The 15,016-nt window shown below is 36.4% G+C and overlaps 1 protein-coding gene across 1 annotated transcript; it reads right to left on the reverse strand.

Annotated features, from left to right (window-relative positions):
• Window positions 1-916: 916 nt before the first annotated feature.
• On the reverse strand, window positions 917-11,999 carry ANKRD1 (ankyrin repeat domain 1). Its single transcript, XM_063433987.1, has 9 exons — window positions 11,897-11,999; window positions 10,446-10,625; window positions 9,306-9,443; window positions 7,725-7,832; window positions 6,220-6,318; window positions 4,684-4,782; window positions 3,702-3,800; window positions 3,014-3,112; window positions 917-1,846 (listed from the first exon to the last, which is right to left on the reverse strand). The coding sequence occupies exons 1-9, from the start codon at window positions 11,918-11,920 to the stop codon at window positions 1,736-1,738; spliced, it is 957 nt and encodes a 318-aa protein (XP_063290057.1). The 5' UTR covers window positions 11,921-11,999; the 3' UTR covers window positions 917-1,735.
• Between the last annotated feature and the right edge of the window lie 3,017 nt (window positions 12,000-15,016).

A 15,016-nucleotide genomic window follows, 5' to 3' on the forward strand; every position in this document is an offset into this window, starting at 1 on the left:
CCTATGTTTGGCCGGCTCCTACACTCCACTTATGTGTATACTTTATTATAAGCTTCTGCTTACTAAAGTGGTTAATTAATATGAGAATTTAAAAGATGACAGTCTAAGATCCATTTTTATGGATCTTTATCCACTTTATAAAGGCTTCTCTAGGTCTTTGTATATATTTCTGTTCTTACATATAATCAATTCTTTTTTAATGTAATTTTTCCGAGACCGGAAACTACTGAATGCCACATGCGTTCCACCGTGCGTTCCAACTGACGATACCGGAAATGACATCATCCGTAATTACCGGAAATGACGTATACGGAAGAAAAGCACGCACAGGTGATCTACAATGCCGGGCGCATTTAAACAAACCACGAGGACCCGAAAATCAGCACTGGAAGAAGGCCACCGAGCCGAAACGCGTCTGCTGAACCTTGTATCATTTGATTGTATTTTATTTGTTCTCTATACTTACTCCGACGGTTTACTTTGTTTGGGGTAAGTGGATACCTTGATTTTATAACATTTGTTGTTTGGGTTCCACCCCCTTATAACCGGGAGTCTGTTATTTTATATTGATATTTTTATTCATAAAATAAATTCTTTTTTACCACGGAATCCTGCATATTTTTGCCTTGGAGCTTCGCTAGCCAGTATTGGCACCTTTGAGCCTGCTATACAGAGCCTGGTACGGCTCTGGTAAATGTGAGTGGTAGTCCATCCTCATATTATTCACCAAATTTAAATACACAGTATACACTATGTTATTTTTTATTCTTATTTTATAGATAATACTCTGCCATTCGCCTGTGGTCAGGTTGTATATATCTTTTTGTTACTATTACTGTTTATTACTATACCTGGCTCAGGGGCTTTACCTCCCTATGTGGTTTATGATACACATTCTTTACTTATTTTTCCTACTGGTTAACTGGTCTAATAACACTGTAACCATTGTGCAAGCTTTATTCACTTTATCATTAATCCTTCAATTTTTCTTAAATCCCTTGTTTTGTGTCCTAGCAACTTTGCCAGATCAGAGTCCAGTTTGCTCTTCAGTGAGCAGTAGGCCCTTCCTCTACAGCAAAGTTGCCTTAATGCACATACAGCCAGGAAAGACTCATCTGGCATGCTTTGCATACATTACGTTAATCGCAATTGTAGCATCAGGAACTCAAAGCTATGAAAGAACCATGCAGTTCATCTGGCTATTGGTATAGCTGACTGCAGTGTTCACGTAAGGTTTGCTCACTTGAAATGGCAAATGCTGATGAAATTGCTGAACCCAGCGCCTGTCCTATTTTCAGTTTTGATCACACTAGGTGTGCAATTTTTGTTTCATCTAAGCAAGTGCACAAATAAGCCTCAGAACAAGTTACGTGCAGCATGCATGGTCCTTCAAATTCCACCGGTCCTGCTACAATGCCAACCTTAATCAGTTCAAATAAAACCAAATATATACAAAAGCTATATAACCATCAACATTTCACTGGCTGAAAATACTAGTTCATCTTATGGAATTAGTATAAAGCACTAATGCAATACCGAGTTGCTTACAAATGTTAAATACAAACACATTTTAAAAAAATCAATAAATAAGTGCAATAAATTATGTCTTTAAAATAAATATTAAATGGAATAGTCTTATCAAAGCTGAATTGCACAATGAAGCAAAGAAAAAAAAGGAAAGGTGCATCAATGCCTCTAAAGTATTTTGGTTGCGAGAGAGTGTTTTGTCATTCCTTTAGAATTTGTCTATGTGAGTGCTCTTGTACGACTTATCCTGAAGACCATTGAAGACCTCTTTTACACCATTCTGCCACTGTAGCACTAGTTCCATTGGAGTCTTTCCTGTCTGTTAAAAGTATTAAAACAGAAATTCTATTAATTCCAAGCCATATTTTCTCAGCATTTTATGTTGACATATTTAAATTCATGTTCATTCCTAATTTGTGTAGTATCATTTTTTTAAAACAAAATGTCTATCCCTAACGAGTGTAATATTCTTTTATATTTTCTGTTCAGAATAAAACACACAATGTATATAATAAGTATTGGTAAACTACCTTCCAATTTATAATCTTTGTTTCTACAAAATAAGTCATTATGAACTTATTTGGCAGGAGATAACTGGGACAATTAAAATGTAAGGCTAAAAATAGCTAAACTATAAAATAGCTGACTGATATTTTTCCCCAAATTTGATCATCGTGGCATAAAAAAACTAAAATTCCCTTACGTCAAGTCCCAACAATTCACGGTTCCAAACTGCATATAGCATTGATTCAAAACATGCCTACTTGGACATATTTCGTCTCTCTCATTACTTGTTTTCAAAAACTTGCATCCACAAAAGACTGTTCCATTTTTATCTAAGTCATTATTTCCCACGTTTATGCCTTATTACACAAGCCTGCCTCCCAAATTAATTGGTCCCCATTTGCCCCATGCAAGGGTGTTTGAAATACAAACTCCGCTATCATCCCTAATATGATCATACTGTTAACATTCTGTACATTGCAGAGCATAGAAAAAGTTTGTAGAAGTTAAACAAGCAAAGATGCCTACCACAACAGCATTCATTTGGCACAGTGGAGTCTTCTCTAGCACCATGTGCACAAATTAATGGTGAATGGGGCCTCTGTCTCATACTTTGCCCTATGCTGCCACCCTGCTCTGAGGATGTATGTCTACATATGGTGTTTTGTGGGGTCAGGTTTATTTACTAGGGTGAGAATTATAAGTGAATTTGAAAAACTTGGGCGGGGGGGGGGGGGGGAGGGGGAGCTCCAAGTCAGCTATGCTTCTAGTGTGGCAACTTTGGCCTTAAAAGTTACATTCACTTGGAATTCCTAACAAATTCTCAGTTTATCAAATATCCCTTTTAGTTTCTAATATTGATGCACATGTAAAATAAAATTCTGCTATTACAATGTATTGCTCAGGTTATTGATTAAGGTATAAAGCACTTTCAAACAAAATGGTAATAAAAGTAGATTGCATGTTATTTTGAGTAACTTACACAATTTTTCATGGATAGGTTGGCTCCATACATGATCAAGAGTCTCATCATTTTGTAGCGATTTAGTCTAACCCCATCGTGCATTGGGGTATCTCCTTCCTGCCAAGAGAACACAATCCAACACGGTTTGATAATTAATTGAAGGGTTATTAATGACTTATCTGACTTATTACTTTGTGCATTGATTTCATTGTGCTTAAAACACTAAATAATAGCAGATGGTTTATTATTATTATTATTGGCATTCGTAGAGTGCCAACATATTCTACAGCGCTTTAGAATTTTAATATAGGGTATAACAGCAAACTGAAAAAAAATATTGAGATAAATAAAAGGACAAGATTAGCTCTTTTCATCTTACATCCTCGTGTCATTTTCAGTCCTTTTCAGTGATCAATGGGTTACATTTTTACATAAGTATGACCCAGGACATACTTGGAAAGGAGAGAAATCTCAATGTTTCCTTCCTGGTAAAATATTTTATAAATAAATAAATATGTGCAATATAATATAGTTTTATATGGATCAAATACTTTATTTCAGCAAAACATAGTGCCTATGGGTTTAACGAGGGAGGATGTCAATGATGTCAAAAAAAAAAAAAAAAAAAGATTGTTGTGGTGTTGCAATTCACCGTTGGTATCCTGTTATATAATATAAAAAACAAAAATCCATTCACAATACTTACTCTGTCTTTGGCATTTAAGTCTGCTTCACAAGCAATGAGATGCTCTGCACAGTCATACTGTCCTGTTCTAACTGCAACATGGAGGGGCGTACTGAGCAACTAACAGGAGAAATAAATAAAACCAAATTAGTGACTAATGCACATTATACTATTTTTCGTTTTTCTGTTCAATACAACACAAAATAAATATTTTTTTTATTTAAATACACGTTGCTTGTCCCTTTCAGTGCCAGGACTGGAATTGCACTAACACTGTTAAATATCATGCAAAGCTTGCCACACTATGCCATTAATCTGGTGTGTCTGTTTCTGGCAAATCCATCCCCAGCAACCATTATATTTATAATCTGAGATTTTACTGATGAAGCCTTCTATTTAATTTAGATCTCTGAGTGACAGGAGGCTAAGTGGCACATGCACATGCTCATCCCTTTAGCCATTGAGATTTCAGACTGTTACCTCTTGTATTGAAACCATGAGGATTTGGACATTATATATATATGTATATTTTTTTGTTGTTGTTCATCCTGAGGAAAGACCCAGACGTGGGCTGAAACGTCAATTTTCGGTTTTACGAAATAACTCCAAGTAAAGCTTACTACTACTACTTACAAATTTTTTATTGTACTTTTATATATTCTGGCTATTTCAGCAGCCGGCATTCGTACTTTATAGGATAAATCAGAGTGCAAGGACTAACCTGCCTTATATAAATAAAGGCCTTCAGCACTTTTCGAAACATAGAAACATAGTGAAAAAATGACAGCACAGGACTTCCATTTTTGAAAATATTACATTTTTCATGCCATTTCAAAAAGTCAACGTTTGGACCCTATAAGGTCATAATCAACACTATAGGGTCGACACCGTTTCTTTGGGGCATGAATAATGAAATATTTTTCACAATTGGAAGTCCTGTGAGTGCTGCTATTCTGTCACTATGTATATATATATATAATTTTATTTTTTCCGTAGAAAGTACCTTGTCTCTGGCATTAATATTTGCTCCTTTGTTAAGCAGGAATTTTAGAGTTTCAACACTTCCTCCGCGGCAAGTCCAGTGGAGTGCTGTAGATTCAAGCTGTCGACAGAGGTCAAAGTAACAATAGTGTAAATAGCAAAAATAAATACTGTTAAAAATATTGTCTTGTATTTCATCCTCCCTGCATTAAAATGCATCTTCATTTCAGAAGACTCAAATAGACTAAACCAACAGTTTGTGCTTGCTATGCATAGAAAACAAATTAGGATTGGTAGAATGTGGACTATTGAATTTGGTTAGCTTGGCAAATAGAACAGATTTGTTTACATGTCTAATCTGGGTTTCATAGTATAGACACTGAAATAAAAACTCAAAAAGGAATTCATGTATACTGACATGGAGTGAATCCCAGTACTCCAAAGTATCGTAATAACATACCCTCGGTGACTGCCTGTGGTCTAAGTTATTCAGATTTCTCCAATTCGAAAAGAACTGGGCAACACTTAATCCCTTAATCATTGACCGAGAACAAAAGAGCATACTACTTGTTAACACACCTTCTATATCCACCAGTGGTCTAATAGGGTTATTCGCCAAACTCCAAATGTTCACTAACTGTATTCACATGGAAAAACCTAGCCAGGTTTGACCATGACTGAGTTGGAGAACTTTTTCAAAATAGCTATTTTTGCCTCAGTTTTTATATGCTGATTAAATTTGCCAGTTTATTGCATAAGCCTGTATGTTTTTCTGATCTCCCCATGGGAGAAGAATTGAGAAAGGCTTAAAAACTGTATGATAACTAAGGGCTAGTTTCAAAGCAGTTGTTCCACGAGCACCTGACAGACACCAGGTAAGTTGTCAAACCATTGGTAGTTTGACTACTTACACTGAAGGGACTCCAGGACACTTCTGTCACCATAACCATTACAGCACAAGTGTTCCTTTGGCACAAATTAGATTTACCAACATACCAGAGGTGTGCATGGGGGAAAAAAATTGTTTCATTTCAATTTGTTAAATTGTTCATTTGAGTTCCTCCGAAATGCAGAAAATATAGTTTCGGATGAACCAAATTTTATCTGGAAATTTAATAAATTTTCAAAATTCGGATGCCCATTATTCCCTACAGGAAATTAATGACAGCGGCAGTCCAAAAGTTACAGTACCAATGTAGGGATCTATCTGCTAAACAGCTGAAAGATCAACATTAAGAAAAAACATTTTTGTACTTTTGCTCTTTCAGCTGTTTAGTCGATAACTCTCTAATTTGCTATCCTTACTTTGGATTGTCATATTTAAGGATGCCAAATTAGGGAGCTACCTGCAAAAAAACTGAAAGATCACAACTAAGTAAATCAATTTTCTTACATTTTAATCATTCAGTTGTTGGTTGATTACTTTCGGTTTGCTACCGTTATCAAAACAAATGAATACAAAACTATTAGTTTAAATTCATTATGGATCTGTGAACGCTTCCAATTGTGTCCGAAATTAAATTCGAAATTAAATGAATTGCACATATCTACAACATACCATGTCTTTAAACTCAATATTTGCTCCAGCTTCAAGTAACTTCTCCACAATCGCCATGTGTCCTTCAGAGCAAGCTCTATGCAAAGCGGTGCGGTGATACTGTTAAAAAAAAAAAATATATATATATATATACTATATGTAACAGACTGCTATAGTTTACTGTTTTTTACTTTAGGTTTTGAGATATTGAACTTTGCCTTTCGGCCTGTCTTGTGAGGAGGGCTAGGATGGCAGGAAGAAGAGGACAGGGGAGAAGCCATGTTCTCTGAGTCTGCTATAAAGAAAGTGTGTTCCTACCTGTTTATATGGTCTATTACTGCTGGGACAGTGAGATAATAACAGGGGAAGGCTAATGCACTGCAACTACAAGAAGTTGGAGACTGTCTACTGCTCTGCTAGGAGAATTAGAAGACTGTCATTTTATGTTCAACTCCCTGCAGATTCTGGAACTTTCTGCAGGAGTGTGAATGAGCTCTTGCATCCTGCCAGCAGAAGGAAGAGAAAGGATTGCCATTGCTGTTCTGCTGCTGTCCTACATTCTGCTGAAGATTTATGTACGTATATTTCTTGCACATTTACTTCTGGGTGTGGTATACGCTATTTCCTGTGAGTTTATTCACTAACCTGGAAATTACAAGGATAAGAATATTGCACATTTTAGTTCAAAATCACCTACAATTTTGTCAAATTGATTTAACTACAAATCAAAATTTTTAACCCAGAAGACGCACCGTATAGTGATGTAATTTAAGCATTCCACATAGAAATACTACATAGAATTTTGGATATGTTTTTTTCATTACAACTTAGGCTATGGCTTAAAGGACCACTCTAGTGCCAGGAAAACATACTCGTTTTCCTGGCACTAGAGTGCCCTGAGGGTGCCCCCACCCTCAGGGACCCCCTCCCGCCCGGCTCTGGAAAGGGGTTAAATCTTACCTTTTTCCAGCGCTGGGCGGAGAGATCTCCTCCTGCTCTCCTCCTCCGATCCTCCTCTTCTCCTCCCCGTCGGCTGAATGCGCACGCGCGGCAAGAGCTGCGCGCGCATTCAGCCGGTCACATAGGAAAGCATTCATAATGCTTTCCTATGGACGCTTGCGTGCTCTCACTGTGATTTTCACAGTGAGAATCACGCAAGCGCCTCTAGCGGCTGTCAATGAGACAGCCACTAGAGGAAATAGGGGAAGGCTTAACCCATTCATAAACATAGCAGTTTCTCTGAAACTGCTATGTTTATGAAAAAATGGGTTAACCCTAGAAGGACCTGGCACCCAGACCACCTCATTAAGCTGAAGTGGTCTGGGTGCCTAGAGTGGTCCTTTAACTGTTACTGTAAATTCCAGGATATTATTTGAGCTGGACGCTGGTGAATTGGAAACTGAATCATGAAAATGTAAACCAACAGAGAAAAACTGAAACACTTCTAAGTATCAGCTATTTTTCTTTTTCTGTTGTCAGTTTATCACAATTAGATGTAAAGTAGAGGAAAAGAGAAACAGTCATACCTCATCACAAGTATTTGGATCCCCACCATCTGCCAAGTATTTTTCAATAATTGTCATCTTATTGTCCAGTGCAGCTTTGAAGAATGTTTCTTCGTCCACATGTTCAATCTAAGACAAGACATGACACCTTTAACAATACTGACTAGTACTCTCTAATTTGAGCAGGTAGTATGCCTTCTGAATTGAATAGACAGACTCAAAATTGAACACCAATGCACATCTACTGCTGAGTAGGAATAGGGAGTAGGAATAGGGAAATGACGTCTCTAACGTACACATTTAACCTCTGTATAATGTTTATGCATGGCCCTCTTCAGCTAGATACACATATTGATTTTGCAACACAGTTAAAATTAGAGGTACTGTCCCAAAATGCCCACTTAGAACATAGAGGAACACTGCAGAGTACCAAACATTGGCTTTGTTAAAGAAGGGGTGAAGGACTATTGCAGGAGCAATAGAAAAGGTAAGTATCATTGCCCGACCCCCAAAAAGAATACAAAAAAATATATAAACTAAATAAATATTTTCAGGCTTACATAGATGACTAATTGTTCTATATAATCTGCAAGTCAGCTAATGTTTACTTCACAAAGTTCCTTGTTAACTGTTTTAAGGATGGAATGCAACTGCGTAGTTTAAGAACAACAAATGGCATGAGGCTACTGTTGTTATATTCAGTATAAAACATGTGGCTTATTCAATAATAGAGAAAATTTATGACAAACTTACCGTCAATTTATTTTCCTGGCTATTTCTCATGGCAGCATCACATATGGGTATCTCCTCCCTTAGCAGTCACAGGACAGGAATTAGATTAATTAATTAGACTGATAGGTATAAAGAGTCCCTCCTCCCCTTACACCACAGTCCAATTATAAAGTTGAAAAAACAAAAGAATGGGCAGGAACCCTGATGCTGCCATGAGAAATAGCCAGGAAAAGAAAATTACGGTAAATTTGTCATAAATTTTCTCTATTCCTGGCTAATCATGGCAACATCACATATGGGTAATACCCAAGCTTACAGAAATTAAGGGTGGGAATAAATAAACTGAAAAAAAGACATTAAACAGACTCATGCTGCAAAAAAATTTAATATCAATGGGATAAAGAAACTGTAGACAGAGCACTCTTCCCCAAGGAGGTGGAAGGAGAGGCCACATCCAGTTTGTAGTGTCTTATGAACGTCATCGGGGAAGACCAGGTGGCTGCCCTGCAAATATTATCGTATGGAACCTCTGCCCAATTAGCCCATGAAGTCGACTATGCTCTGGTAGACTGTGGTGTAAGGGGAGGAGGGACTCTTTATACCTATCAGTCTAATTAATTAATCTAATTCCTGTCCTTTGACTGCTAAGGGAGGAGCTACCCATATTTGATGCTGCCATGATTAGCCAGTAAAGTGAGTTGTGACAGGAAGACAATCAATCCATATAAACACAACAAAGTTGGGCTATTTCAGTCTAAAATGTGCAATATACTTGTCAGCTCAGCACAACTCAATGTTTAACACATAAACTATTTTGTGGCTTTTCCTAGTATTTGTTAAGCATTATGAATTACTTTCTTTCACACTTACAATTACTTCCGGTTCTGGTTCTTTAACCACAGGCGCCTTTACTTTCTTGCATCTTTTTCGTTTCTTAAGCTCGATAATATTTTGGAGGTCTTCCAAACTCTCGAGCTTTGGTCTTTGGTCTATTTTTTTCTTAACAAGCTAAACAAGTGGTAAAAATAAAAAATAATAATAATACATTGCCATTTTTGTACAGATGGGTACATGAAAAACTTTATATACTGTTTATTATTATTGTAGAATGATAAGTTCCAGAATAGAATTGTAAGATTAATGTTCAGCAAATGCAATTATCGTTCTGTCACTTTTAACACTGCGGGTGTTGAGTTGTTCAAAGACTGGGAAATAATTGTGTTCTAGAAAAATAGACACTATTATTTAATAATGTCAAAGTGACCAAGCTTTGCAAATTCTCTTGGTTGCTTATAGATACACTTGAATAAGTTGAATACTGAGGATTCAAGTTAAATTGAAGATTTAAAAGGGAAACACTTACAAAAATCTATATATTTCTCCCTGGGTTCACACAGCCTAGATATTCATATTGCTGAAAGAGACACAGTTACACTGAAGACGCTAACAATATTTATTTCATTAGCATTGCTGTAATTATTTAACCAATGGCTTTTCCACAGGTTATTCACTAAATATTTGGGAATTAACTTTTTATGACTAATTTAAAACTACTATTTTAAAATTGTTTGGCCCTAAGACCAATTAATGACAATGGGGTGGCAGCAAATGACTTGATTAGCACTTTTGTTTTGTGTATATCTTTTAATTGTATTAGAACATCAAAGGAAATTCCAACCAAGTAAAAGACTTTCATAATGGTTTAATGTTTATGAAAAGCTCAAGAGTGACAGAGTCACTTTAAGAATCATTTAGTACCAACAGAGCTTAACTGTTTGAAGCATCTCCAATGGTTCATGTGTGTACATTTATGGTAGACTATTTTACTGCCTCTAGTTTGGTGCGGATTATCATTTTTTTTTTCTTTGGTCTATTTGTTACAAATGGTTTGATTTACTGTTGCCTGTACACTTATCACCTATAGCAAGCGCCTAGACATTTTTCTTGTTTCTATCCCCAAATGAATCTCTATGGTTTAAATATTATGAGGAGGTTCTAAAGGAGAGTCACCTCAGCCTTAAGAAGTTTTTCATTAGCTTGTTTCTCCTCCTCCTGGTTAATCAGATATTTTGACGTTGTCCGGAGATCATCTTGTTTTTCTAATGTTTTGGCTGTTTCATATACGCCATTTTTAAATTCGTCCGTCACAAAATTTACAGATTCATTGTTATCATTTTTCTTTCCGGTCACCTGTGAATACAGCAAACATCATTCTTATTCCAAATTCAATATGCAGTCAAATATAATGTATTGATTTAGAAAAAAAGAAATAGTCAAAGAATGCAGAACAAAATATGATTCTACAATATATACAAACTTCATTTATGAAAATCCCGTTCAGTACTTCATACCAACTGACTATACTAAAAGGTGGCAAAATGTATATCCACAGCTACCGTAGAACTGCATTTCCCATGATGCTCTGCTAACCTTTTGGCCGCCCCTGGACAATACTGTACATTTGGTGAGTTTATAAACACAATTTGCAATAGTTATATCAGATTTCATGGCAGCTGGTTGCAGACCGTTTGGCACTCTGTGTGTGTTATACCAGCTGTAAAGCTATCTATTTATCACCCAATTTATTAGACACCATAACCAAGGAACGCAGTAGAAAAGGGAATAATGAACAGGTAAAAATAAATCTTGATAATTTTTTTGGTTTCATTGATGACCAAGTAATATCATCAATGAACTCGTCAATTTAAAATATCGGTAAACATAGCCATTATATGCTGCAAGGCACATTCAACTTTACTACGTATTAAAATTATCCAATTGTCATACATTTATTTTGTAACAAATATTTATTTTTTTTAAATCAACCATTCGCAAATCTGAGTTGATGGTTATGATCCAAAAGAAGGCAAAAAAAACAAACACATTTTGAAGTAATTTGCATTTGTGCCAATAAAAAGGAAACAAGGTAATGTTTTCCTTTATTTTTCAATAAGCAGTAAATAAATATATATTTTAGTAATCTAGTAAAGAGCCGGGAAGATCCTTAAAAGAAGAACCAATGAACAACAAAAATTCAGTCAGCCAAAAATAAAGGGGTATATGAACAATTTTACACCTCAAAGTTGGAGCATACCTGGGTCTTGGCTTAAAGCACCTTGAATATAATTTTTATCATATGTTCTTATCAGTTATATATTACAAGAAAAAAGATCTGCTCTAATTAGATTTTAAATATATCATTAATGTATAAATTAGCAAGATTAGTATGAATTTACAGGCTAGAATACATTGATCAAGCAATTATTTCACAAATTTCTCACGATTATGATATCTCAATATTTATCACACCAATATTAGTATTGTAATATCACCTGAAAGTTCCATTAAATTAGAAAACAATAAAAATAATATCACATAGATGAGTAAATCTGGTAAAAAAAAAATTAATAATTCAATACAATGCCACAAGGTTTCTATAAAGGGGAAAAAAATTAAATTACCAATTCTTCCACGTTCAGAATCATTTTTGCCAACTGTGTCTTGTAGTATCCTTCCTGATGTTAACCTTATCTGGACAATTTACTTCTAGCTGAAGAACTTCAGCCTACCAAGGCTTTTATACTGTATCCTGGGAAGGTTGAATGAGGTAATGTTCCAACCTGGGACTGCAACAGTTATGGACCTAACTCAGACACAAGGATAGGTGCTCTGTCATTCCAGACATGTTAACTAGCCAGATCTTGTGTCATGCGAGAAACTGGGTGGGGAGGGCAGCATGGGCCTTTCGATAAAAAAAAAAAAAAAAAAAATATCACATAGGCTAACCGCATTCCATATCCCAATTGGAATGTAATGTGAGAATGCTTCTCCACTGGGAATGACTGAAAGGCTCAGCAATGCTAGTCATTCTAGCTGAACTGGTATGACAGCTGCCTGTAGATCTTACGCCAAATTTGTGCGCAGACTTTTAAATGACTAAAAGATGCTGGAATAGAGATGCAATGATGATGGTCACCTATGATGAGTAAATTCACACTCATTCAGACTGAGAAGGGGATCTGTCTCATTTCTTTCTTATCGTGGTCCTACCAGTAACAGAAATGGTTTTGTCACAATGTTGATGGTAATCGGCTATATTTGTTGACGCGGATTATCTAGAGGATTACGGAGTTGGAATGTTGTCTCCAAAACTAAAAATGACAATGATATAATTGAAAACAAACTCTGTGACAAGTAAGACAACAGGTCAGCTATTATTACAAACTGATTTAACAGACTGAAAAAAAAGTCAATACACTCAACATGGTCATCAAATTATATCATGGTGTCCACTGTCCAACATTTTATCCATTTCATAGTTTATATAACTAAATAACTATAAACATGGAAGTGTTAATCCTGGCCAACTCCTGTATACTGAAATTGTTTTGTCACTATAATTTGTATTCTTTGCTTACCTATTGAACGTCACTGCAGAATATTTTGGCTCTATATATAACTATTACCGTATATACTCGAGTATAAGCCGAGTTTTTCAGCACATTTTTTGTGCTGAAAAACCCCAACTCGGCTTATACTCAAGTCAATAGTCTGTATTATGGCAATTTGCATTGCCATAATACAGACTGGGGCTGTGGGGGCTGCAGAGAGCGTTACTTACCTTTCCTGCAGCTCCTGTCAGCTCTCTCCTCCTCCGCGCCGTCCGTTCAGCACCTCGGTCAGCTCCCAGTGTAAGTCTCGCGAGAGCCGCGGCTCTCGCAAGACTTACAGTGGGAGCTGACAGAAGAGCTGACCGGACGGCGCGGAGGAGGAGAGAGCTGACAGGAGCTGCAGGAAAGGTAAGTAACGCTCTCTGCAGTCCCCCTCTCCCCCCCACTGAACTACCAATGACACTGGACCACCAGGGAGTAAGAGCCCCCCTCCCTGGCCAGCTAGCAAGCAGGGAGGGGGGACGAAAAAATAAATGAAATAATAATAATTAAATAAAAAAATAATAAGAAGAAATAATAATGAAAAAAAATATTAAAATAATAATAAAAAATAATAATAAATAAAATAAAAAAATTGCCCACCCCTCCCACCACTGCAACACACACACACACACACACACACTGCATACATACACACACTGCACTCATACACACACTGCACTCATACACACACTGCACTCACACACACTGCACTCACACACACTGCACTCATACACACACACACACTGCATTCATACACACACACACACTGCATTCATACACACACACACACTGCATTCATACACACACACACTGCATTCATACACACACACACTGCATTCATACACACACACTGCATTCATACACACACACACTGCACTCATACACACACACACTGCACTCATACACACACTGCACACATACACATACACACACACTGCACTCATACACACACACTGCACTCATACACACACACTGCACTCATATACACACGCTGCACTCATACACACACTGCATTCATACACACACTGCATTCATACACACACACTGCATTCATTATACACACACTGTAAATAAATATTCAATTAATATATTTTTTTTAGGATCTAATTTTATTTAGAAATTTACCAGTAGCTGCTGCATTTCCCACCCTAGTCTTATACTCGAGTTAATACGTTTTCCCAGTTTTTTGGGGTAAAATTAGGGGCCTCGGCTTATATTCGGGTTGGCTTATACTCGAGTATATACGGTAATTACAGAAGATGCAAATGGGCCATTGATCTGCAGAACGATTGCTATATTTGGCCTCGGCCTGATTGCATCTATCTTACATCTGCAAATAAATGACTTCATGTCCTTATGATATGTACTTGCTCTCATGCCAATGAATATGAACATTACATAGCCTGTATATGTGTGTGGAATATACTATATACCTATGGGTGCAGCAGCTGCTGAGGTTGGAACTTTGCCACTTGATGAAGCAGCAAGGTCAGACATAAGAAATATCTGCTATCTTATCACATGCTACCTCTACAGTGTCCAGTAGCTGACAGATACTGGTAATGGCTTCTGATGTCTGACATCACCTTGGTGTGGGGTGGGGAGACTGAGTGTGTTCGCATAGAGTGTCACTAACATTCCATGTAAGAACACTAGAACATACATAGTGTTTTGGGAATTAGGGTCATGTGTTTCATTGCAAGCTAACAGGTTAAAAAGCATTAATCATAAAAAATGTTAATAGTTTTTTTTCCAAGAAATGTCTGGTAACTGAGGACATCAGCCAAAGAGGATAATTTCACCCAGAAGTAATAACTTGTAAGTAATAGAAAATCTTAATGTTCAGCAATGTGTTAAATATTATTTTCAAATGTACCCATTACACATTAAAAAAGATAATTATTGTGAGTCTGTAATTGATAGTTTAGTTTAAAATAATTAAATGTATTGTTAACATGATGTTTTCTCATGTGAGATTAAATAAAATAATTATATCTTTGCATCTTTAAAGTCGTATTTCTTAAGCATCTCTATAAACCAAAGCTCATGAACTCATGAGCATTGTTTGCTGTCTAATCATAATATTAATAGACAAATTGAATCTCCAGGGAGATGTACTAAGATAAGATGGAGCATTTTTAGTCATTT

Source organism: Pelobates fuscus, chromosome 10 (assembly GCF_036172605.1).
Source record: "Pelobates fuscus isolate aPelFus1 chromosome 10, aPelFus1.pri, whole genome shotgun sequence".
In the NCBI taxonomy this organism is placed as follows: domain Eukaryota; kingdom Metazoa; phylum Chordata; class Amphibia; order Anura; family Pelobatidae; genus Pelobates; species Pelobates fuscus.